The 23,925-nt window shown below is 42.2% G+C and overlaps 1 protein-coding gene across 1 annotated transcript in view; it reads right to left on the bottom strand.

The window, feature by feature from the left end:
* c18h12orf56 (chromosome 18 C12orf56 homolog) overlaps nt 1-23,925 on the bottom strand; it is a 92,117-nt gene that overhangs the window by 40,108 nt on the left and 28,084 nt on the right. The window contains exons 3-6 of the mRNA XM_068051178.1: nt 15,723-15,813; nt 6,876-7,287; nt 6,720-6,784; nt 3,681-3,825 (exon numbers count right to left, since the gene is read on the bottom strand). Of these exons, the coding sequence (XP_067907279.1) occupies nt 3,681-3,825; nt 6,720-6,784; nt 6,876-7,287; nt 15,723-15,813 (713 nt within the window). The remainder of the gene's footprint in view (nt 1-3,680; nt 3,826-6,719; nt 6,785-6,875; nt 7,288-15,722; nt 15,814-23,925) is intronic.

Below are 23,925 nucleotides of genomic sequence, written 5' to 3'. Positions count from 1 at the left end.
TCAGTTAGTAGCATAATTGCCTCCGAGTCAGAAGGTTGTAAATTCAAGTCACACTCCAAGGACTTAAGAGCACAAAATCTAGGCTGCGCTCCACTGCAATACTGAGGAAGTGTTGCAGGATTGGAGGTCCTGTCTTGTATATGAGGCTTTAATCCAAGACTCTGTCTGTCTGTCTGCCCTTACAGGTGCATATAAAAGATCCCATGGCACTATTTCAAAGAAGATCAGGGGAGTTTGCCCTGGTATCCTGGTCAAAATTTTTCCCTCAACCAACATTTAAAAAAAATCAATTATCTGGTAGGTATGAGGAGCGAGTTGGCCAAGGTAGATTGGGAAGCTCCAGTCAAAATATTAAAGTAATTGAGCAATGGTTAGCATTTAAGAATTAATACATAATTTGAAAAATATATATATTCCTTTAAGACACAAAAAACCCACAGAAAAAGTAGTCCAACCATGGCTAACTACAGGAGTTAAAGACAGTTTTAGATCAAAGGAAGAGACTGACTTATAATGCTGCCTAAAAGAGTAGTAAGCCTGAGGATTGGGAGGATTTCAGAATTCAGCAAAGGAGAACCAAACAATTCATGAGGAAAGAGAAAAGAGAATGAGAGTTGACTAGCAAGAGACATAAAAACAGACTGTAAATGTTTTTATAGGTATGCTTAACCACATTTTGATTTTCTAAGTGCCCTGTTACCACATCCCTAATAATAGATGCTAGAATTTTGCCTATGACTGACATTGTGTGGAGGGATATAGACAGGTTGGGTGAATGGGCAAGAACGTGTCAGATGGAATACAATGTGATGAAGTGTGAAGTTATCCAGTGTGGTCGGAAAACTAAAAAAGCAGAATATTTTTTGAAGGTGAGAGACTGGGAAATGTTTGCATTCAGAGGGACCTGGGTGTTCTTGTACATGAATCACAGAAGGTTAACAGGCAGGTACGGCAAGCAATGAGGATGGTAAATGGTATATTAGCTTTTGTTCCAAAGGGATTGGAGTACAAGAGTGAAAAGGTCTTACTACAATTATACAGGGTATTGGTGAGCCCACACCTGGATTGCTTTGTGCAGTTTTGGTTTCCTTACCTAAGAAAGGACATACTTGCCCTAGAGGGAGTGAATCAAAGGTTCACCAGACTAGTTCCTGGGATGAAGAGATTGTCCTAATAGGAGATATTGAGTAGACTAAGCCCATATTTCCTGAAGTTTAGAAGAATGAGAGGTGATTTAATTGAAACCTAAAATTCTTAAGGTGCTTGAAAGGGTAGATACTGGGAGGATGTTTCCCCCTGGTTGGGGAATCTAGAACTAGGTTTACAGTCTCAGTAAAAGGAGTTGACTATTTAGGACTGAGATAAGGAGAAGTTTCTTAACTCAAGGAGTTGTGAATCTTTGGAATTCTCTACCTGAGTGAGCTGAGGGTGCTCAGTCGTTGAGTATATCCCAGACTAAACTGATAAATTTTTGGGTACTAAGAGAATTAAGCGATATGGAGACAGAGACTGTGTGGGAAGGTGGAATTGAGGTAAAGGATCAGCCATGATCTTGTTGAGTGGCAAAACAGGCTCAAAGGGCCAAATGGGCTACTCCTGCTCCTATTCCTTATGTTCTTATTTTACTGCTGTTTGTGGGAGCTTGCTGTGTACAAATTGGCTGCCATGTTTCCTACATTACAACAGTGACTTCACTTCAAAAGTACGTGATTGGGTGCAAAGCGCTTTTGAATATCCTGAGCTTATAAAGGGCGCTAGGTAAATGCAAGTCTTTCCTGCGAAAGTAGCAAAAAACTCAATTACTTTGAAAACACACTTACTTCAACAACTAATCTGTAAATTATATTTGGCTGGAAAAGGTAATATTCATGGAAATGTTACCCTTGGAACAATATTATTTTACTTCTGATCCACTTGTTCATTCTTAATTATCCCCTTAAAACTAAGATTTATAAGACATGAAGGTATATTTTTTCAAACTAGCTTCTTCAGAAAAGCTGCAGTTTCTTGCAGATGCGATATTAAATTGAGACCCTGTTTACCTGCTCAAGCGATCCTCTGGCCCTTTTAAAAAGAAGCAAGAAGCTCTCCTTACGTCTTGTTGCATGTGTTCTCCTGCTACCCTTCCATAACAGATTGGCTGCTTATTTATGTCATTGGCTGTTTATGGGGCCCTGTTTTATGCAAATTGGCTGCTGCATTGGCCAAATAAAGGCTGTGATTTCAAACCCCACTCCAGAGACTTCAGCACAAAAATCAAGACTGACACTTCCATGCAGCACCGAGGGGCTGCTGCACTGTCGGAGGTGCTGCCCTTCAGATAAGACATTAAACCAAGGCCCCGCCTGCTCTCTCAGGTGGACATTAAAGGTGGACATGGAGCCAATGCGAAGAGGAGTAGTGGAGTTCTCCCTAGTGTCCTGGCCCAGTATTTATTCCTCAAATCACATCAGTAAAAAAAAAAAAATCTGTTCATTGACACATTACTGTTTGTGGGAGCTTCCTGTGCACAAATTGATTGCCATGTTTTCCACATTACAACAGTGACTACACCTCAAAAAAGTACTTCATTGGCTCTAAAGTGTTTTGAGACATCGTGTGGGCATGAAAGGCGCTATATAAATGCAATTTCTTTTCTTACAAGGCAGCAATGACTACACCATTGTCTGTGAAATACACTGAGTACCGATTATAAAATGTATTTTTAGGAAGGAACTATTTAATTCATATGTACTTTGTCATAAGATATTATACATCCATAATGCACCATCCAATAGAATCATTGAATCATAGAGTGATACAGTACAGGAGGCCATTCAGCCCATCATGCTTGTGCCTTCTCTCTGAAAGATCTATCCAATTAGTCCCACTCCACTGCTCTTTCCCCATAGCCCTGCAAAATTTTCCACTTCAAATATTTATCCAATTCTTTTCTGAAAGTTACTGTTGAACCTACTTCCACCATCTTTCAGGAAGTGCATTCCAGATCATAATAACTCGCTATGTAAAAAATGTTCCCTCATGTCGCCTCTGGTTCATTTACCAATCACCTTAAATCCGTGTCATCGGAACATAGGAAATAAGAGCTGGAGGAGACCATTCGGCCCCTCAAGCTTGCTCCGCCATTCAACCAAATCATGGCTGATCTACCTCAACACCATTTTCCCGCACTATCCCCATATCCCTGGATATCTTTAATATGTAGAAATCTAGTGATCTCTAGTTACTCATCCTTTTGCCACTTGAAACAGTTTCCCTTTATTTACACCATAAAAACCCTCCAAAATTTTAAGCATCTCTATCAAATAGCCCCATAACCTTCTCCCCTCTAAGGAGAACAACCTCAGTTCCTCAAGTCTCCCTATGTAACTGAAATCTTTCATCCTTAGTGCCTTACGAGGACATAGACCAGTGAAATGGGCAGACACAGGGCAGATGAAATTTAACACAGCTAAGTGGGAAATGATTCCTTTTGGTGGGAAGAATGAGGGGAGCGAATATAAACTAAGTGGTGCAATTTTCAAGGGGGTGCAGAAACAGGGAGGCCTGGGGGTGTCACTCACAAATCTTTGAAGGTGGCAGGGCAGGCTGAGAAGACAGTTTTAAAGATACATGGGATCCTTGGCTTTATAAATAGAGGTGTACAGTACAAAAGCTAGGAAGTTACACTAAACGCTTACCTTCCAGAAGAGTTTTTTAATTGTGAAGCTCCTGCGTGCTGCTGTTTTCAGCTCCTGCACTAGGGAAAAGCTCCTCTCCAATGTGTTATTCCCTAGGAGTAACTCTGAGCTCAGTTGATTGAACAGCTTATTCATTTCCTCTGAACTGGCACAACACAGAGCAGGTTCATCACAGATTAGACTGAAAGCTTTCAACACATACAGCTGATACAGGTCACTTTAACTAGCCAACAAAGTTAACACATCAAAATAAAAGGGAAATACAGATATAATTTTGCAATAAGGAATTCAATGGAAAAAGTCAGGCACTTCATTGTATTTTGCACATAAATATAAAATTATATAATCAAAATATGTTTCCTTTTTCCCCAAACAGGAAACAGTATCATAGAATCATACAACACAGGAGACCCTTCGGCCCATTGTGCCTGTGCTGGCTCTTTGAACGAGCTATCCAATTAGCCTCACTCGACTACTCTTACTCCGTAGGCCTACAAGTGTTTCCCTTCAAGTGTTTATCCAATTCCCTTTCGAAAGATACCATTAAATCTGCTTCCACCAGCCTTTCAGGCAGCGCATTCCAGATCATAACAACTCCCATCGCATAGAAAATGTCCTCATTGTCACTTCTGGTTCTTTGTCCTCTGGTTACCGCCCTTTCTGTCACTGGAAACAGTATCTCCTTATTTACTCTATCAAAACTCTTCCTGCTTTTGAACACCTCGATCAAGTCTCAATGATTTTAAAATATGGGAGAGCAGATGGGATAGTTCTAACTTCCTCATTCAGAATCCTAGTCAGAAATGTTAAATGGCCTTTCCAACCCTTCTAAAAAGTCAACCTTGCTCCATCTCCCTATTTTCGACCCATCCATTTCCTTCATTTTGCTTTCTCTCTCTGTACTTGTCCTGATTTCTGTTCTTGTGTGAGGCTACAGGGTTCTTTATATACAAGTTATTTTCTCCCTTTGAGTTTACTCTACTTGCCTCTGGCCATCGGGGAGTCAGAGGGCTGGATTTTTCCACGGCTTCGGGACCCCGACTTCAGATCCAAATGGGGGTCCAGAGCCCGTGCTTGCCGGCAGCGAGCCCGGTGGCACCATCTTCCCAGAGGCGGCCTCCTACGCGTTCGCTGTCTTATTAATGACGGCGGGGCGGGCTCTCATACAGCAGGCCCAATCAGAGGGCCGGCAGCTCTGGAGCCTCACCAGGAGATGGGCCCTCCAACATGGTGGCACCCTCGGAAGGGTGAATCCAATTCAAAAGTTATGAGGACCAAAGCCGTTAGGCCCCTCGGAACGGAGGGGAAACCCCTCCAGAGGAATCGCTCGGGCTGTGGGTAGGGCCTTTCCTGCCGTGGCCCCGTCAATGGGACATGGAGCCTCTGGCTCTGATAAGCTCCTAGCCTGCCACAGGGAGGCCACCTCCATTCAGCTGGCGGCCTCTGCACATGGCGCTGGGGGGGAGGAACTCTTCCAGTGGAAAAATACCAGTGAGGCTGCAAAATCTCCCCTAATTGAGCCTTAAGCATCTGAATTGGATTAGACTCCATGGAGTTGGGGTGGGGGGAGGGGAAGTCCCTGGCCCTAATTTGCCATCTTTCCATAGCAACATGGGTGATCTTGAGCATTGTGCATTGTTCCTCACCATCCTGTCTCTCGTTCCATATCTCATCCTTCCTTTCCCATTTTACTTCTCTTTGATCACCTGGACCTATTCTCATAGGCCAGTGGTCTTCATTGGAACAGGAGGAGGCCATTCAGCCCCTCGAGCCTACTGCACCATTCAATTAGATCATGGCTCATCTGTACCTCAACTCCATTTTTCTGCATTTGCTCTCTGTCTCAATACCCGTACCTAACAAAAACCTGTCCAACACAACCTTGAAAGCTCTAATTGACCCCAGGATCCACAGTCTTTTGGGGGGCAGAAGTCTAGATTTCCTCTACCCTTTGTGTGAAAAAGTGCTTCCTGATTTCTCTCCTGAATGGCTTGGCTCTAATTTTAAGACAATGTCCCTTTGTTCTTGATTCCCCACCAAGGGAAACAATTCCTCTGTATTTACCCTATCGAATCATCCTAACATTTTAAACATCTTCATCAGATCATTCCTCACTCTTCTATACTCAAGGGAATACAAGCTACGTTTATTCAAATGTCTCAGAATTTAACTCCCAAAGCTTTCGCATTGGAGTCACCCTGTAAATATTAACCTAATCCTGAGGATTTGGAGCTTGACTTTCAAAAGGCGACCACCCAAAGAAAACAGTGCTACCATTGAAGAAATATTTTATTTGAATATTAGTATGCAGCAGCAGAAATGGCATTAACACCTTAACTTCGTAAATCAAGTAATCCCCCCTCAAAAAAAACCCACAGCTCTGGTTAAATGAATAATAAAAATGAATGACAACCCCTGGAAATCCTGCATGGACTGAAATCTGAAAACCTATGGGCTAAACATTCAGCTCTATCCTTCTCCATCAATGTGATTTATAATATGGCTGCGTGTCTCCCTTGCTAGACTCTATTCTCTCCCTCTACACCATCTCCTCACCACCAACTCCCATGGCTTTATCGTTTGAAACATCAGCCCATTGGCATGGTACATATACGTTTCTGCAGTTGTTGTTATATCACAACAGCAACTATGCTGTTTTAAACGTTAATTTCTATTTTAAGTTACGGTTAACAGAAATAACTGGGAAACTCCCAAATTCCATGCCACAATCTTATATTACATCAAATGCATATGTACTTTCAAATCAAAGCCGGTGCTCAATGCACAACTGTCACAGACACAGCAAAACAGGAACAGGGAATTTTAATTTGGCAATGCATTCTTTCATACTTCAACCAACTAGAGTTGAAGTAAAAGTGCTAATGAAGGGCCCCAGCTGAAAAATTGACCTGTCTTTCTCTTTCAAACATGGCTATGCTTTTCCAGCAACTTTGAGCATTATTTCAGATCAACATGCATGCTTCTCTGTTCTGTCAAACTCAAGAAATGGAGGAGAGGGGTGGGACGGGAGGGAGTTACCTGTGCGCTTTTGGACCTGGTGCGCTTACTCTTGCATAAGCTGGGTCCTGCATTAGTGTTGATTGCTGCAGAGAACATCAAAAGAAAACCAAAAATTAACCAAGAACAACGTGAAACACAGAGAGCAGCAAAGAGCAGACCCTCGCTTGTACTTACAATCATATAATTGTTCCACGCACTTTTTAAGTGGAGAAATGTTAGAGAGGACATAGAAATAATGTAGAGGTGAAGCTCTGACTCTTTTTGCTTGAACTGACCGGTCATCCTGTTGTCTGGTTCTGGGATGGCATCACTTGTATCAGAGTGATGTTCCTTAGCATTTCTGTGCCAGGTGTAAGGACTGACTGCCAACTGTTCCATTGATACCGAACTATAAGGAGGTGCTCTCAGTGCAGGGCTAGTTGCAGTTTCTTTCGGAGGGACTGGCAGTGGGCGAATATTCGGGGGCGTAGCTACCGAATGCTCATGACGTTTATCAGACAGTTTCAGATTCTTCAAGTCGGAGGTAGGGAAAGAGGCTAAATGCTTCAGCGTGGAATGCGGCTCCCCGGAATCTGCTGTAGTTTCCCTAAATGTGAAAAACAAGCAAGTCAATTTAGATGAATCTCCACAGGAAGAAACATGGAAACAGGTGGAGGCCATTCAGCCTCTCGAGCCTGTTCTGTCATTCACAGTTGATCTGTATCTTAACACCATTTACCCTCTTTACTTCCATATCCCTTAATACCCTCACCAACCACAAATCCATCTCTCAGTTTTGACATTTTCAATTGACCCTTCCAGCCTGAACATGCTTTTTATTTTAAGGGAAGAGAATTCCAGATTTCCACTACATTTGGTGTGAAGAAGTGCTTCCTGACATCACCCCGAATGGTCTAGCTCTAAACTTGTGGTTATTTCCCCTTGATTTTTTTTTAATGAATTGTAGAGTTAAATGATAAACAAGATTTTTTTTGAACGTATTTAAATGCGAAACAATAAACAGGCTAGGCAAGGTTTTCCACACATGGTTTCATGAAGACCATTTAGTTTAGGGAAGCACAGCTCATTATAGCAAGTAACCTGAATCCAAATTAAGCTGACAGGTACTTTCCATACCACAATATCTGAAAGGTCAGTACATTACAGCGTCTAAAGAAACCCAAGTACTCTTGATCTGGATTACAGTATAGGCACTGACCACATTTCAGATTGAAATGGTTCAATTTACAGCAATAAAAGTCATGTGAAACCATCTATGTGACTGATCACAGAAACTAATTATACAAGGGTTGCAGGCATCAAATGACTGGCTTGTTATCCATTGCACATATCATGGAAGAGACTAAGAAGTGCTCAAGAAAGAATAATTGAAACTTGAAATGTACGGCTTATTGGTCACAGTTTTTGTAATACTCACCACCCTCCCTTTCTTTTGTTGCTCTTAATTTGATGCGGCAACCGTTTTAATCGTCTTTGGGTGGCAAGACTGACAAAATTGTTTTTTGAAAGGGCTTGTAAACTTGTGCATTTGTATCCTGATATCCTATTGAAGATTTTTCACAATTGCTAACGGAAGATTTTTTTTCCCTATGGGGTGAGTGTGAAACCAGCACCATCCTGGGCCATTTTCTCTGAGCCATCAGCAGCAGCTGAAGGGCTACCCAGTGCAAGCAGCGGTTGGTCAATTAAGGATACTTAATGGCCTATTAAGGCCTACTGTCAGAGGCTGACTGGAATTTTGCAGTCGGCCTGTGGGGCTCCCAAGGCGTCGGGTACTCGGCCATCTGCCTGGAATGGGCCTCCTGGTGGCAGACTTGGGGGGGGGGGCTAGCACTCCAGGCTGGCTTTGAGGCCCTCACCGCCTGCCTGGCCTCAGCTGTGGCCACAAGCCACCCTATGGAGGTTTCTCCCTCCACGGTGGTCCGGCTGCAAAGGCCATTCTTTCACATTAAAAGTTTTAAAATGTGCACCTCTCTCCCTCTCTCTGTCGCTTGAACAGCAGGCTGCTGCTTCTTCCGTGCTGGTGGGTTTGCGGCTTCGAGAGACAGATGTCATCATTACGCCCCACCCTGTGGCCACTAATTGGCCAATTCAGGGAAAGTCACTGTTTCCCACACAGTGCGGGGTTGTGACCTTCATTTGACCCTGATGTCGAGGTCCCAATCCAAAAGGCAAAATCCTGCCCATAGTCTCCAGACTTTAATCATACTTTGAATAAGAAATCAGACTATGCTGCTTTCAAATTAAAATATACACTATTATCAGGTTGAATGATGCTTCAACTTCTCTGTTTGTGTTATTCTCTGTAAGGAATTCTTCAATTTCAGAGTCCACGATCCACCAGGTACACTTCAGCATCTGACTTCTTTGACAGCACCTCCCAAACCCGCGACCTCCACCACCCAGAAAAACAAACGCAGTAAGTGCGCGGGAACACCTTCACCTCCGAGTTTCCCTCCAAGCCACACCAACTTGACTTGGATGTATATCATCATTCCTTCAAGGATCCTGGGTCCTTCAACTCCCTACCTAACTGCGGCAGTGTGGCAGTACATTCACCAGGTGGACCGCAGTGGTTCAAATAAAGGCTCAGCACCACCTTCTCAAGGGGAACTAGGAATGGGCAATAAATTCTGTCCTTGCCAGCAACGCCCAAGACTGAAGATCATTCTGGGTGTCATTCAAAGGGTTTACAGGACTGAAACTTCAATGACCCAATTATAAACTGGGAAATTGCAAATGGTTTACAGCCATAGAGTTGACAAATATAATGTATGACTATTTCACCAGCGTGTCAAAAAAGTGCCGAGAGTGTTCATCCTACCATGGCTTTTGTAAATGACCCAGACAATGCACAGGAACTGGAGATTGTAACATGCCTGGGGGATTGCACCACAGAGTGATCAAATTCAACACGATCTGGGAATCAGATATTCCAAAGACCAGAAGTACTATAGAACTTCAAAAGGGCTAAATTCTAAGAAATTATGGAACACCTTAAGCAAATGGATTGGGATAGGTTGCTCATAGGCGCTTCTGATGGCGACAACTGGACCGCCTTTAAAGGTATAATAGCACACAAAATAAATATATTCCTAAAAATCAACAAGCTCAGACTAGACAAACGTTACATAAACAGTTTAACAAACAAATAGAGGAAAACTTACTTCCATCAACCCTGTTGGAAGAAGGGGGTAGGGGTTGAGTAGAATGAGGAAACGCTAAAAGGGCAGCACAGTGGCGCAGTGGTTAGCACCGAAGCCTCACAGCTCCAGGGACCCAGGTTCAATTCTGGGTCCTGCCTGTGTGGAGTTTGCAAGTTCTCCCTGTGTCTGCGTGGGTTTCCTCCGGGTGCTCCGGTTTCCTCCCACATGCCAAAGACTTGCAGGTTGTTAGGTAAATTGGCCATTATAAATTGCCCCTAGTATAGGTAGGTGGTAGGGAAATATAGGGACAGATGGGGATGTGATAGGAATATGGAATTAGTATAGGATTAGTATAAATGGGTGGTTGATGGTCGGCACAGACTCGGTGGGCCGAAGGGCCTGTTTCAGTGCTGTATCTCTAAATAAAAATAAAAAATAAAAGGAGTAAAAGATAGGTATTGCAGCAGTGGCTAAAACAAACTGTAAAGTCCTTTCACTCCTACAGCAATAACAGTTGAGAAGATGTGTAAACTGTGAAAGATGCAAATGGGCCTAAAACAGAAACTGAGCAGAAAATAGAAATATTCGGAATGATTGCTTCCTCCAACTATTCAAAATGGTGACATGAGCAACATGATCTCCCAAAGCAAATGGTGAATGACTTTGATGAATGAGTCTTAGAGGCCAAGAGGGCTCAAATCAAATAAGTCCTCAGAAATAGATTACATTTATCCCAGAATACTGAGAGAGAGTAAGAGGAAAAAGTCTTGCATTTATATAGTCCCTTTCTCCACCTCACGACGTCCCAAAGTGCTTTACAGCCAATTAACAACTTTTTTTGAAGCGTAGTCACTGTTGTAATGTAGGGAATGCAGTAGTCAGTTTACACACAGGAAGCTCCTGCAAGTAGCAATGTGACAATGACCAGATAATCTGTTTTGGTGATGTTGGTCGAGAGTAAATATTGGCCAGGCCACCGGGGAGAACTCCCCTGCTCCACTTCTAACGTATCATTGGATTTTTTATGGCCACTTGAGAAGGCAGACAGGAGCTCGGTTTAACTTCATATCCAAAAGCGTTGCACTCCCTCAGTACTACATTGAAACTATCAGTATAGATCATCTGCTTGAGTCGCTGGAGTGGGACTGGAACCCTCAACCTTCTGTCTTAAAGGAGAGAGCGTTCCTACATAAAACTGTACCTTCTTTTGCTGATTAACATCCAAGCTTGGGGAGGGTGGGGCAAGGGAGGGAGTGGTTGGGGAGAGGAGTACCTGTTCCTAACCATCCCGTCTCTCTTTCTGATTCTCATCTTTCTTTTCCCATATTACTTCTCTTTTATTTCCTATTCTTGTAGACCAGCAGTTTCCACAGGATCAGGAGGAGGCCATTCAGCCCCTCAAACCTGTATCGTCATTCAATTAGTCTCTGGCTGATCTGTACCTCAACTATTATCAAAATCTTTGCAACGGAAACGTTAAAGGAACCTTAAACTGCAGCAACGCAAAGGGTACTTCACATCCGACTTATGTCAGGCAACACCTGACTGAGGGAATGTTCGATGCCAAGTGCTAAAACCAGAAAGAATGTTTTCTTCATCAGCAATAGCCTGGTTGATCCCCACCTCTCCCCACAAAATCCTCCTCTTCAATCATAAAAATGCATTCAAGGTATCAACCAACCAAATACAATTCCAAATAAAATATGCCAAATGCCAAGAAATCTGAAGCAATAACAGTAAACATTAGATACACACAGTTGGTCAGTCAGCAGCTGTACAGAGAAAAGACGGGTTAACGCTTTGGGCGTATCCATCCATCGGAACTGAAAACTGAAAAGACAAGCATTTTAGTCGTGTCTATGTGTTTGCGCGGGGGCAGAGGGTGAGAAATAATAGCTATGTAGAGTGGAAGCTAGATAATACATGAGGGAGAAAGGAATGGATGGATATGCTGATAGGGTGAGATGAAGTAAGGTGGGAGGAGGCTTGTATGGAGCATAGACAAGTTGGGTCAAATGGCCTGTTAATGTACTGTACCTACTCAGTAATGAATTTGAATGTCTCGCAAACTGATGAATAGAAAAGCAGGGAACATGGATGATAATCCAGAGGCAGTGGAGAGTTTAAAAAGAACAAATTGCTAAAATAGCAATATACATTAATAAAGCATCTTCAACATAGTAAAATGTCCCAATGTGCTTCAAAGGAACATTATCAGACAACATCTGACACCGAGACACATAAAAAGATGGCAGGTAACCAAAAGCTTAGTCAAAGAGATAAGTTTTAAGGAGCGTCTTAATGGAGGAGAAGGAGGTAAAGAGCGGGAGAGGTTTAGGGAGGGAATTTCACAGCATAGAGTCTGACCACCAAAGGCGGAGCAATAAAGATCAGGGACACTCAAGAGGTCTGAATTGGAGGAGCATGGGTATCTTGGAGGAGATTACAGAGATAGGGAGGGGCAAGGCTACGGAGGGATATGAAGATAAGGATGGTAATTTTAAAAGTGAGGCATTGCTGAAATGGGAGCCAATACAGATCAGTGAGCACAGGGGTGAAAGAGGAACAGGACTTGGTATAAGTTAGGAAATGGGCAGCAGAGTTTTGAATGACCTCAAGTTGACAGAGGGTAGAATGTGGGAGACCGGCCAGGAGTGCGCCGGAAAAGTCAAGTCTGCAGGCAACAAAGGTATGGATGAGGATTAAAATGGTGTAAAAGGGAAGAGGGCAGGTGCACCCAAAGAACAAGACAAGAAAACAGAGGAAGAGAAAAAAAAACTAAGGCGCACCAAGTGAAAAAAACTAAGATCCATTTCAGAGCTCCTGCATCGCCCTTCTCCCATGTTCCCTGTGTGGGCCCCTTCTCTGTCTCAGCAATTGTGAAAGTAAAGAATAGTCAGTATTCAGAGTAAAACCAGAGAATCAGGTTAAACCAGGCAGAAGCAATGAGCCAGCCTTGTCTTTTCATTGGTGTATAGATCATGGTTACTAAATGATTGCTGCACATAGTCCAGCATAAAAACATCTTCACAATTAGTTATGTCAATATTTAGCAATTTTTTTAACCATGGCAGCTCGTTACATTGTACATAATATTATAAATATTAAATAGCAAACATTCGAAGTACCACCTCTTAAGTTTTTTAAATTAATATAATAAAATGAAAGACCACTCTAGGAATTAAGCATTTTATACTGCGCATTGCATAGCAATCAGAAACTGTAACAAGGTGACAGCTTCACCATCCACAGATATTTAGAGTTCTCGATCATTTGTGCTTAATGTGTGTGTTATCACATTAAGGATTCTTTTTTCCTTTTAAGATCAATGGGGCTTCCTGAGGGGATTAGCCTAGTACAACAGACAACAGTTTCCATAGTGACGAGGAGAAAGAGCAAAATAGCCTCAACATGCGCAGCTTGGCTTTACGGGTTGAGAACAGCACACAAACACAATTCATAGGTCTCAAGGCAGGAAGTGCCAAAGGATAAGTGCCATGATATCTTTGCCATAGTAACGGTTGTCATTAGACAACGCTGCCTGTTAGAGATAAGAATTTCAACAACAATATCTTCATAGGATGATCAGCAATAGGTACAAACCTATTCAGCGATGGGTTTCATTCTGAACTGAAATCTGAACTTCCATTATATATTACTAATCGTCATATATTTAAAATTGGCTTCAAATGCAAAACAAAGATGCTGTGATATAATATGGTGTGATCTCTTCGCCTCAAAACAAAATGTACAAAAGTTCTGGCTTGAAAAGAAACAGGCTTCTAATTTAGTTCCAACACTTTTTCTGGAACCTTTTCTATTCCCGGGAACACGCAGCAATTTTTTTTTTGCTTTATGTTTGCACATTTTGGATTTCAGCTAAGGTTCGGCACAGCAAGATATTTCTAAATGTTCTTCAGATTGAAGTAAAATCTGGCCAGGGTAAGGGGCGGAGTAGCGGGACTGTGACTCTCTGCAGGGAAGACTGTCCCCTGAAAATCTGTGCCTCTTTCAATCAGCATGAACTCTGGGCCACAGAACGAATGCACAGAAACAAAAAGGAAATGGAGGCACTGGAGACAGTGCAGAAAGTGATTTACGAGGCTCACAACAGAACTTAGAGGTTATACTCATCAGGAAAGATTGAAAAGAGAAGGCTGAGGGGTGACCTGATAAAGGTCTTTAAGATTCTGAAAGGGTTTGATAGGGTAGAGAGAGATGATGTTTCTGCTTGTTGGGGGGCAGAAGACCAGAACTAGAGGTCATTAATATAAGATAATGGTTTGCGGTTTTTCTCTGCTCTTCTGCCGACTTTCCACAGGAGGAGGCCATTCAGCCCCTCGAGCCTTTACTGCCATTCATTGAGATCATGGCTGATCTGCGACCTAACTCCATATACCCTTTCCCCATATTCCTTCATACATTTGGTTTATAAAAAGTTATCAGTCTCAGATTTAAAATTAACAACTGATCAAGCATCAACTCTGGTTGGTAAGAGTTCCAAACTTCTACCACCCTTTGTGTGTAGAAGTGATCTCCTGAACGATCTGACTCTAATGTTTAGGGCGTGTCCCCTAGTCCTGGACTCCCCAACCAGTGGAAATTGTTTCTCTCTATTGACCCCATCAGCTCCCCTTAATACCTTAAAAATTTCACTCAAATCACCCCTTAATCTTCTAAATTCCGGGAAATACAAAGCTAGCTTGTGTACTCTCTCCTCGTAATTTATTCCTTAGAGTCAAGGTATCATTTGGCACTACAATGTTAGCTATGGATTTGGTCTTTCTGCTACGTATTAACTTTTTTGGTGAGTTTTTATATTCATCAAGAGGAAGGGATTTTGGCATTTTGGAATGGAACAATTTTCCACCTCAGGTACCCAGTACTCCCCCAGATCATATGAAGCACAGCCCCCTGCAGAGTAACACTCCCTCGGTGCTATTCTAATAGTTCACCCAGTCTCAGAACTGCACTGCCTATTCCATGAATGAAACAGTTTCCATTTGAGCCACCCTTATAATCTCTCTGAAACGAGACTGTTGGTACCAGGTTTGGCCCCCAATCCATTAGGAATTTAGTTTACAGGCGACCCTTGTAAATATGGAGAAGGATCTTGCAGCGCTGCAATATGGACTGGACTCAAACTTAGCTCTTGAAGGTGAAAGGACAGTGTGTGTTTAAGATGAATAATTAGATGCCACACATTTTATCCGCCATGATGATAACATTTCTTGGTGCTTTTGGAAGAGTGTGTCATGGCTCTCACATTGCTTTTAGTATGATAAAACTTTGAAGGGATGATGAAATAGATACTGAGAGACTGTTTCCCCCTTGACTGTAGAGGACACAGTCTCAGGATAAAGGGTCGGTCATTTAGGACTGAGATGAGGAGATGTTTCTTCACTCAGAGGGTTGTGAATCTTTGGCATTCTCTACCCCAGAGAGCTGTGGATGCTCAGTCGCTGAGTATATTCAAGATAGAGGTTGATAGATTTTTGGGTACTAAGGGAATTAAGGAATATGGGGATAGAGCAGGAAAATGATCCAACAGTTCAGCTATAATCATCTTGAATAGTAGAGCAGGCTCAAAGGGCCAAATGGCCAACTCCAGCTCCTACTTCTTTTATTCTTGTGTTCTTATGAATTGTCCAGACATTCCAGAACTACTCCAGATCCTTGCTGTAAGGGTGCAGCTCCTCTGTAAAACTTTTATAATGACAGATGTAAACTTCAGGAACATTTGTACAAGAATATTGTACTGAATGAAAAGGCATCCTGAGGGAATATTATTCAAGAAGTTCCAAAGCAATCTATATGTTTAATTAGTTTTATAAACCACATTATAAATATGATTCGATAATGTAATATGTCCTACCTGAGAGAGAATTCACTCAGAGGTCTGTATTGCTTTGTGTTCGGTGTATCTGGTGTGTTGATGCCCTCCTGGAGGTTGCTACTACCCATAACTAAAAATAATTTTGTTTTTGATTATTAGAAAAGGAAACATTTGTAAAAAAATATTTACTACTTAAATCAAACAATATGTAGAGAGTCAGAGAGTCATTTATGGTACAGAAGGAGGCCATTCGTCCCATCGGGTCCTTGCTGGCTCTCCACAGAGCTATCCAGTCAGTCCCACTCCCCCCACCACCCTTGATCCCCATAGCCCTGCAAGTTTATTTTCTTCAAGTGGTCATCCAATTTCCTTTTGAAATCATTGATTGTCTCACCTTCCACCACCCTCGTGGGCAGTGAGTTCCAGGTCATTACCACCCGCTGTGCAAAAAGGTTCTTCCTCATATTCCCCCTGTATCTCTTGCCCAAAACTTCCAATCTATGTCCCCAAGTCCCTGTACCATCTCCCCTCAATCTCCTTTGTTCTGAGAACAACCCCAGCTTTTCCAACCCAACCTTGTAACTAAAATCCCTCATCCCTGGAACCATTCTGTAAATCTCCTCTGAACCCTCTCAAGGACTCTCACATCCTTCCTGAAGTGTGGTGACCAGAACTGGATGCAATACTCCAGTTGGGGCCGAACCAGAGCTTTATAAAGGTTCAGCATAACTTCCCTGCTTTTGTACTCTATGCCTCTATCGATGAAGCCCAAGATCCCATATGCTTTACTAACATATACTAACCTATATGTTTCAAAACTTCCCATCCTGTGCAAGCAGGTTTAGAAAGCACTTGACATGTATGCTTTTTGATTTTCTTTTTAAGGTAGAGACAGAAGGATTTATGACAGCATAGAGTCTGGTTTCTCCACTTCTCCCCTTGCACAGCCACCCTGGACTACTGACCTCCTGCAACCTAGAAGAAACAGGGTGACCTATAGCCAGGGCCTTCGTACAGCACCTGCGAGCACAGCAAGGGCACAAACAGCTCCCACACGTAATGTCATCCCATCCCAGGAAATACCTTTCCTTCGTCTTATTGTTCAGTTCCCTTTCTGGGACCTGGCTTAAAAATCCAACTCAAACTGACTAGATAGAAACCTTCTCTAATTTCGCAAGTGTTCCTAGTGAGTGCAGGTCCACAGCAACAAAAGGAAAAACAGCTCAATTTGGCACCAATCCAAACCACCCCACATTCATCAATATTCTTCTAAAAAGAGATTATTAATGCTACTTCATCAGTGTTGTATAAACATCAAGAAAACAAAACAAATAAAAGGCAAGCTGAGAAACTTAATGGGCACACTCGCTGTTAGTCTTTAAAGTACACAGCCATCGGCTCATTTGCAAGCTTAAGAACACCGATATTTCAACATTGATAGTCACCACTATTAGCAAGATTACCTGCAAAAATTAAAAATTTAGGCGAACAATACAGCTTTGACGTTTCAGCTGTGGCTCAATTGGTAGCACTCACGCCTCTGAGTTAGAAGATTGTGGGTTCAAATCCCACTCCAGAGACTTGATCACAAATTCTAAACTGACACTCCAATTTAATGTCTCATCCAAAGGATGGCACCCACAACAATCCTTTGATACTTCACTGCAATATCAGCTTAGATTAGGTGTTTGTTGCAAATATAATGGCTTGGTCAGCAATGAATGGTGGCAGTCATTCATAACGTACTAGACAGATTGTTGATCTACAAGGGAGTCAAGGGTTATGGGGGCAGGCAGGAAAGTATAGTTAGGCCACGATCAGATCAACCATGACAATTATAGAATGGCGTAGCAGGCTTTAGGGGCCTACTCCTGCTCCTATTTCTTACATTCTTATTTACACTTGTCCACAGACTGTCTGTAGGCTTTTACACTGTAACTTGCAGTGAATAGAAATCCAGCAGCACACCACCCTCTACAGGGGATCTGTGACCAGTGTGAACAGGGCAAGCAATGGTGTTTCTCCTTAACCAACCAGACTGAAGAATCCTTACTGAGGCACGCAGAGTTTAAACCAGAAAGTGTAAGTTAGAATATTTAATTCAATGTAAAATCATGTGCAGAAAGCAAAATAAAGAGAGGGAAAGAAAGATGGGATTAAGAGAGAGATGAAAGAAATAGTAAAAAAAACTTAAACCCCAACAATAGTTAAAAGCTGAAGGAATGAGACTCTACACTTGTAAAAGTAAATTTTCAGTGCCAGAGAGGTTGTTCGGTAGTAATTAAGACTTATCATGCCATTAAAAATTCACTCACACCTGAGTGGACAAACCCCAACATTTTGTGACATGTTTGGGGATATCAAATGGGTGAGTAGAGCAACTTCATACCGTTACATGTAATCAAATGCTGAGTCTCTCAGTGGGATACTGTTAGAGTGAAGCATGTGGAGAACCAGAGCAACCCAAGCAGCAAATTCCCGATTTCTCCAATTAACTGCGCAAGAGCGGACAATGGAAGTTGCTGTCAGATTTACTCCTTAATAACAATGAGTACTGATAGTCTCACCATTATATATATCACAATATCTGGGCCAATGACTTTTGTCTAATATTGTTTAAAATTCAGGCATTGGCTCTCTTCGCACAGCTAAAGTCTACCCTGATACAATGTTGCAAAGCTCATTATATGTCCCCCTAGCTACTGGCTTGAGGCAGAAACCACAATTTCAACTATATGCAGATATTATGATTGGCTCGATGTAGACTTGACAGCTTTGCCTTAATTCTAAGTGACTTGATATTCAAAATCTACATGACTCAGTGCACTTTTCCAGGATAGGAGAGAGAAAGCTTTGTTGAAATTAAAAGGAATTTGGAAAAACCCGAGGAGAAAGTGAGTTGGGGAATCTCATAAGAGTTAGTTTTGAAACTTCAGAAGAGAGAGGTTAAGATTTAACACTATGGCAGTTCTCAGTTTCCTAGCCCTAACCATCTCCTTTTCACTGTGAACATCCAATCCCTCTACATCTCCATCTCCCATCAGGACAGTCTGAGAGCTCTCCGCTTCCTTCTTGAACAAAAGCTCAACTATTCCCATCCACCACCACCCTCCTCTGCCTGGCTGAACCTGTTCTCACATTGAAAAACTTCTCCTAACTCCACTCACTTACTCCAAATAAAAGGTGTTTCTATGGGAAACTGTATGTGTGCTGGTTAAGCCTGCCTTTTTGTGGTATATGAGGAACATTCTTTGTTCCGCTCCTATTTAGGTTCCCTCCCTCGCCTCTTTCTCCAGTACTGACTGTATCGGTGCCACTTCCTGCTCTTGTCCTGAACTGGAAAATTTCATTGAATTAGCTTCCAATTTCCACCCTTCTCTCACCTGTTCTCTTCCCTTCCTCGGCCTCTGTCACCATTTTTGGGGATAGGTTATTGAATAATATCCACTATAAGCCCACAGACTCCCAGTTACCTTGACTTACACTTTCTCACAATCCATGTCCTGTAAACACTCTATTGCATTCTCTGTTTCTTTGTCTCCATCTCATATTTTCTAACACTGCAACCTTTCATACCATTTTCCTCAGCTGACAATTACCCCCGCTGTGATTGACAGGGCCCCCGACTGCGTCCGTTCCATTTCCTGTACTTCCGCTCTCACCCCTTCCCCTCCCTCCCTCCCAAAACCACAATAGGGATCCCTTGTCCTCACCTTCCAGCCCACCAGCTCCGCATTCAACAGATCATCCTCTGCCATTTCTGCCACCCCCAGCGTGATGCCACCACCGAACACATCTTCCCCTCCCTTTCCAGCACTCCAAAGGGACCATTCAGTCTGTCCACTCCTCAACACCCCAACACTCCCTCCCCTTCCCACAGTACCTTCGCATGCAAATACAGGACATGCAACAGTCAAGGCCCCGAACACTCCTTCCAGGTGAAACAGCGATTTACCGGTGTTTCTTTCAATTTAGTTTACTGCATTTGCTGCTCACGATGTCGTCTCCTCTACATTGGGAAGACCAAATATTCAGTCTGCAAATGTTTCCACTCATCTGTCATTTTAATTCTCCATCTTGCTCGCTCTCTGACCTCTCTATCCTCGACCTCCTGCAGTGTTGCAATGAAGCTCAACGTAAGCTCGAGGAACAGCACCTCAACTTTCGATTAGGCACTTTACAGCCTTCTGGACTCATTGTTGAGTTCAACAATTTTTGATCATAAGCTCTGCCCCCTTTTTTTTCTTTTATATTTCTGCATGTGTTTTTTGTTTCTGGACAGCAGCTGCTGGTAATGATTCTGTTTTTCTCATTCACACCTCTTCCACACACATCTTTTGTTTCTTTAATTGTCCCATTACCATCTCCCTTAGCCTTGTACGATCATCCCTCTTCTCTCTTGCCTTCCACCCCACCTCAAACCTTCCTGTTTGTTCTTTCCTCCCCTCCTCCTTTCCTTCCCTGGCTTAAACACTGTTACATCTCTAAGAATTCCCAGTTCTGACGAAAGGTCACCAAACTCTGAGTCTAACTGAAACGTTAACTCTGCTTCTCTCTCCACAGATGCTGCCAGACCTGCAGAGTATTTCCAGCATTTTCTGTTTTTATTTCAGATTTCCAGAATCTGGAGTATTTTGCTCCTGCATGAGAGATTAAGATTAGTTTAGTTCAGGATTTGTGATCTTTTCCTTACTTTATCTAAGGAGCTAGATTTTTAAAAAACCTTCCTATAAATATGCAAATATTACAGCACCTTTTGTTATTTTAAACCTCAGCGAGGTCTGCTGTGGGTTCGGTGGAGGTGAGGATCTTAGAGGGATAAGCCAGTTTAAACGCAATTACAGTGCAGTTCGATCACTCAGGTATTACTGACAGCTTATCTGGATCTCAAAGATAAATGAATTTGAAACTGTTGTATTAATCTTTTACCCTTTTAACAGATTTGAAAAGCTAGAGGCAGTAATATGTCTAATAATTCACTTCATTTATTGATGAAGCATTCATTTCACCACCTGTTAGCCTCACATCTAATACAGTGGCATAGTGGTAATGTCACTGGGCTAGTCATCCAAGGAGATGGATTCAAATCATACCATGACATCCAGTTAATTCTAAATTCAGTTAGTTAATAAAAAATCTGGAATTGAAAGCTCGTCTAAGTAATGGCGCCATGAAACTATCAATTGTCATAAAAAACAATCTGGTTCACTATTGCCCTTTAGGGAAGGAAATCTGCCATCCTTACCTGGTCTGGCCTACATGTGACTCCAGACCCACAGCAATGTGGTTGACTTGTCACTGTCCTCTGAAATGACCTTGCAAGCCTCTCAGTTGTCAAAGACAACAAATGCTGGCTTTGCCAATGGCACCCTCATCCCATGAAATAATTTTTAAAAATGCAGAGGGTTTAATGAGAAACCATATGACTTCAAGTCTGTTCAAGCTACTGGGTCCTAAAGGTAGCAAAAGGTCTTTTCAATTAAGCAAAAACATGACATCTCCTCTGATACCAATTTCTTTATGGTCAGCTTCCTACTGGATACAACACAATCTGAAGCTTCCTGATCACCCGGTTGTTCGAACTGATTGGCAGACAGGGATGAATACACATAGCTCCTATCATTACTTTCCCCGAGCCACAACTTTATTGTAAACAGGCTTTGGTGCATGCTCTAAAGCAACCTACCGCTTTTTGCAGCAATTTCCTTCTCGTAGACTACCCCCACCCCCTACCGCCCCCCCAGTTGTCATGAAAATCCTGTGTTTTAAAAGCATGTGTGTTTCAGTCTTAACAACACAAGCCCAATAGTGTCCACCTAGCGTATTTATCTATTTGTGCCTATCAGAACCGTACACTGACATTAGTCCTGAAATTCATCACTGAGGGGAAAGGACCAGGCTTGTCAAGAACATGATTTAAACCAATTCTGTCTACATTCCCATGCTGTCTTTGTTAGAAATAAAAATAAGGTAAAAATATATTACTATTCTTAGAGGATTTGGTTGCTGGATTAAGAGTGCGCACTAAGAGCTAAAATAATCTAGACTAAAAAGGCGAGAAAGAGAAAAAATTGAAAAGGTGTATGGCTTGAACCCCAAGTATAATAATAGTGCAAAATGAAGTCTCAGGGATCGAAAACGACGTACAATAAGGAAAGTACGAACTTACTGTTTGCATTGGTCTTTCCTCAATTGGGCGCCTCCATGAGAACCCACAACAATAGCAACTTGCATTTATATGGCACCTTTAATGTCCCAAGGTGCCTCACAGGAGTGTTACCAAATGAAATTTGACACCAAGTCACACAAAGAGATATTAGGACAGGTGAGGAGGTGGGTTTTAAGGAACATCTTAAAAGGAAGAAAGGGGATCTACCCTCGCACAGGGCTGTTGGAAATCCCCTCCAATAAACCATCTTCTTTAAAAGCCGCTGACAATGAGAAAGTAGCTGATAAACTGTGACATTTTATTGGTTTAATGGTGGCAAGAGATTACTAAAGTCCGACACATTTTTTTTAATGCTTTCATATTTTATTTTGCTGTTGTGATCAAATACACAAAGCCAGAATTTATTTATTCTAAATATATTGTTACAACCAAGGCGAGAGTAATGCACTGTTAATTCAGTCCCACTACTCCACAGGTCACAGCATATCAAGAAAATTTCCCACTTACCGAAGAAAAGCCAAATTAGACACTCTATTTGTTCCCCAGAATAAAGCACACCAAACCAGGTTTCTTTAAACAATGTTAACTATTTATTAGAAAAGAAATAATAAGTCTTAACAACTAACGAGATAAATCTATATGTACGAAAAGATTTTTTAAAACTCCTTATTCTTCCTAGCCCTCATGCACACATACATGCATTCAAAAAACAGTTAACCAGGGAAAAAAGGATTTTTTTGGTTTACAGCAGTTTCTTAGGAATAAAAAGGGAAAAATAAATGATTGAGTTTATCATGTTCCGGTAGGCTGTTTTCGGTATGGTGAGGTGATCCACAGTCGAATAGTCGGATGCCACTCGAAGTCTCTCCAGGCGAGGCTGATGAACAGTTTGTGATGAGTAGGCATTCAAGGCAATTTGTCTGGAGCAGGCGGCACACAGGTCTTTCAGCAGAGGTGCAGCAACCAGTCTGCTCAGGACTCACAGCAACAACACAGCAGTAGAAGCTTTCTGCAGGTTCCAGGGTTTCCCAAAACTAAAAAGGCAACAGGAATCACTCTTGAGGCAGGGATTCTTCAAAGACTGGAGGCAACAGGAATCTGCTACCTCTGACATACAGGGGTTTCTTCTCTGAAAAGCAGTCTTCCTCAACAGAGAGAAGTAACTTTTTTTTTCCTGGGTCTTTTTTCTCTCTCCAGGTAGATCACAACCACATTTCAAATGCAGGATTTCTTTTCAAGAGAGGCAAGTCTTCCTTTACAGTGAGAGGTCTTTTCTCTGGTCTCCAGGCAGGTCACAGCCAGATTTCAACTGCCTGCTCCTTGTCCCGCTCACTGGTCCTTTCAGAATCCAAAAGTGAAACTAACTTCAACAATCAAGTCACATGACAATCATAACTCTTGACATGTCATTCCCCTGAGTTGTTTGGAAACAGGTGCTTTGCAGTCTGTGTATTTCACTCAGTTCAAACCCACCAAGTTTTTGCAATCAATGTCCACAGAGAAAAATCCTTTCCTCAGTTTTTAAAAACACACAGAATTCTAAGCGTTCAATACAAAAACAAAACTCTAACAATATAAATACAGCTCAAGAATTTCAATTGTGTAAAACTGTGTTTCATTTGTAAGCACAGAAGTGTGAAATTACAAAAATATTACTGGTATTCAAATAGGAAATATTTATCAAATCCTAGCATCCAGTTTTGTGCCAGGCCAAAGGGAAGAGCAGGGATCTGAGACTAATTGGATAGCTCTTTCAAAGAGCCAGCACAGACACAATGGCAGTAATTTTAACCCCCCAAAAAATAGGTGGGTTGGGATCAGGTGAGATGTTAAAATTTTTGAAGCCTCAAACCTGGCTTCAACCCACTCACCACAGCTATCAATGCAGTGCGGAATGGGGGTAAGCAGACAACCAACTTGCTCCAGAAGGCGGATTGTCCATTTAACTATTATAAAGAGTGAGCGTGCCTCATATTTAACATATCTTTCAGGTTTAACCCTGGCCAGTCAGGTTTCCCAGACCTCGCACGCAGGAACAAGTGGGCTCAAGAGCGCATGCCGTTAATTGTGTAT

This window comes from Heterodontus francisci, chromosome 18 (genome assembly GCF_036365525.1).
Source record: "Heterodontus francisci isolate sHetFra1 chromosome 18, sHetFra1.hap1, whole genome shotgun sequence".
In the NCBI taxonomy this organism is placed as follows: Eukaryota; Metazoa; Chordata; class Chondrichthyes; order Heterodontiformes; family Heterodontidae; genus Heterodontus; species Heterodontus francisci.
Note: the sequence above shows the minus strand (reverse complement) of the source record. Positions and strands in the feature narration are given on the sequence as shown.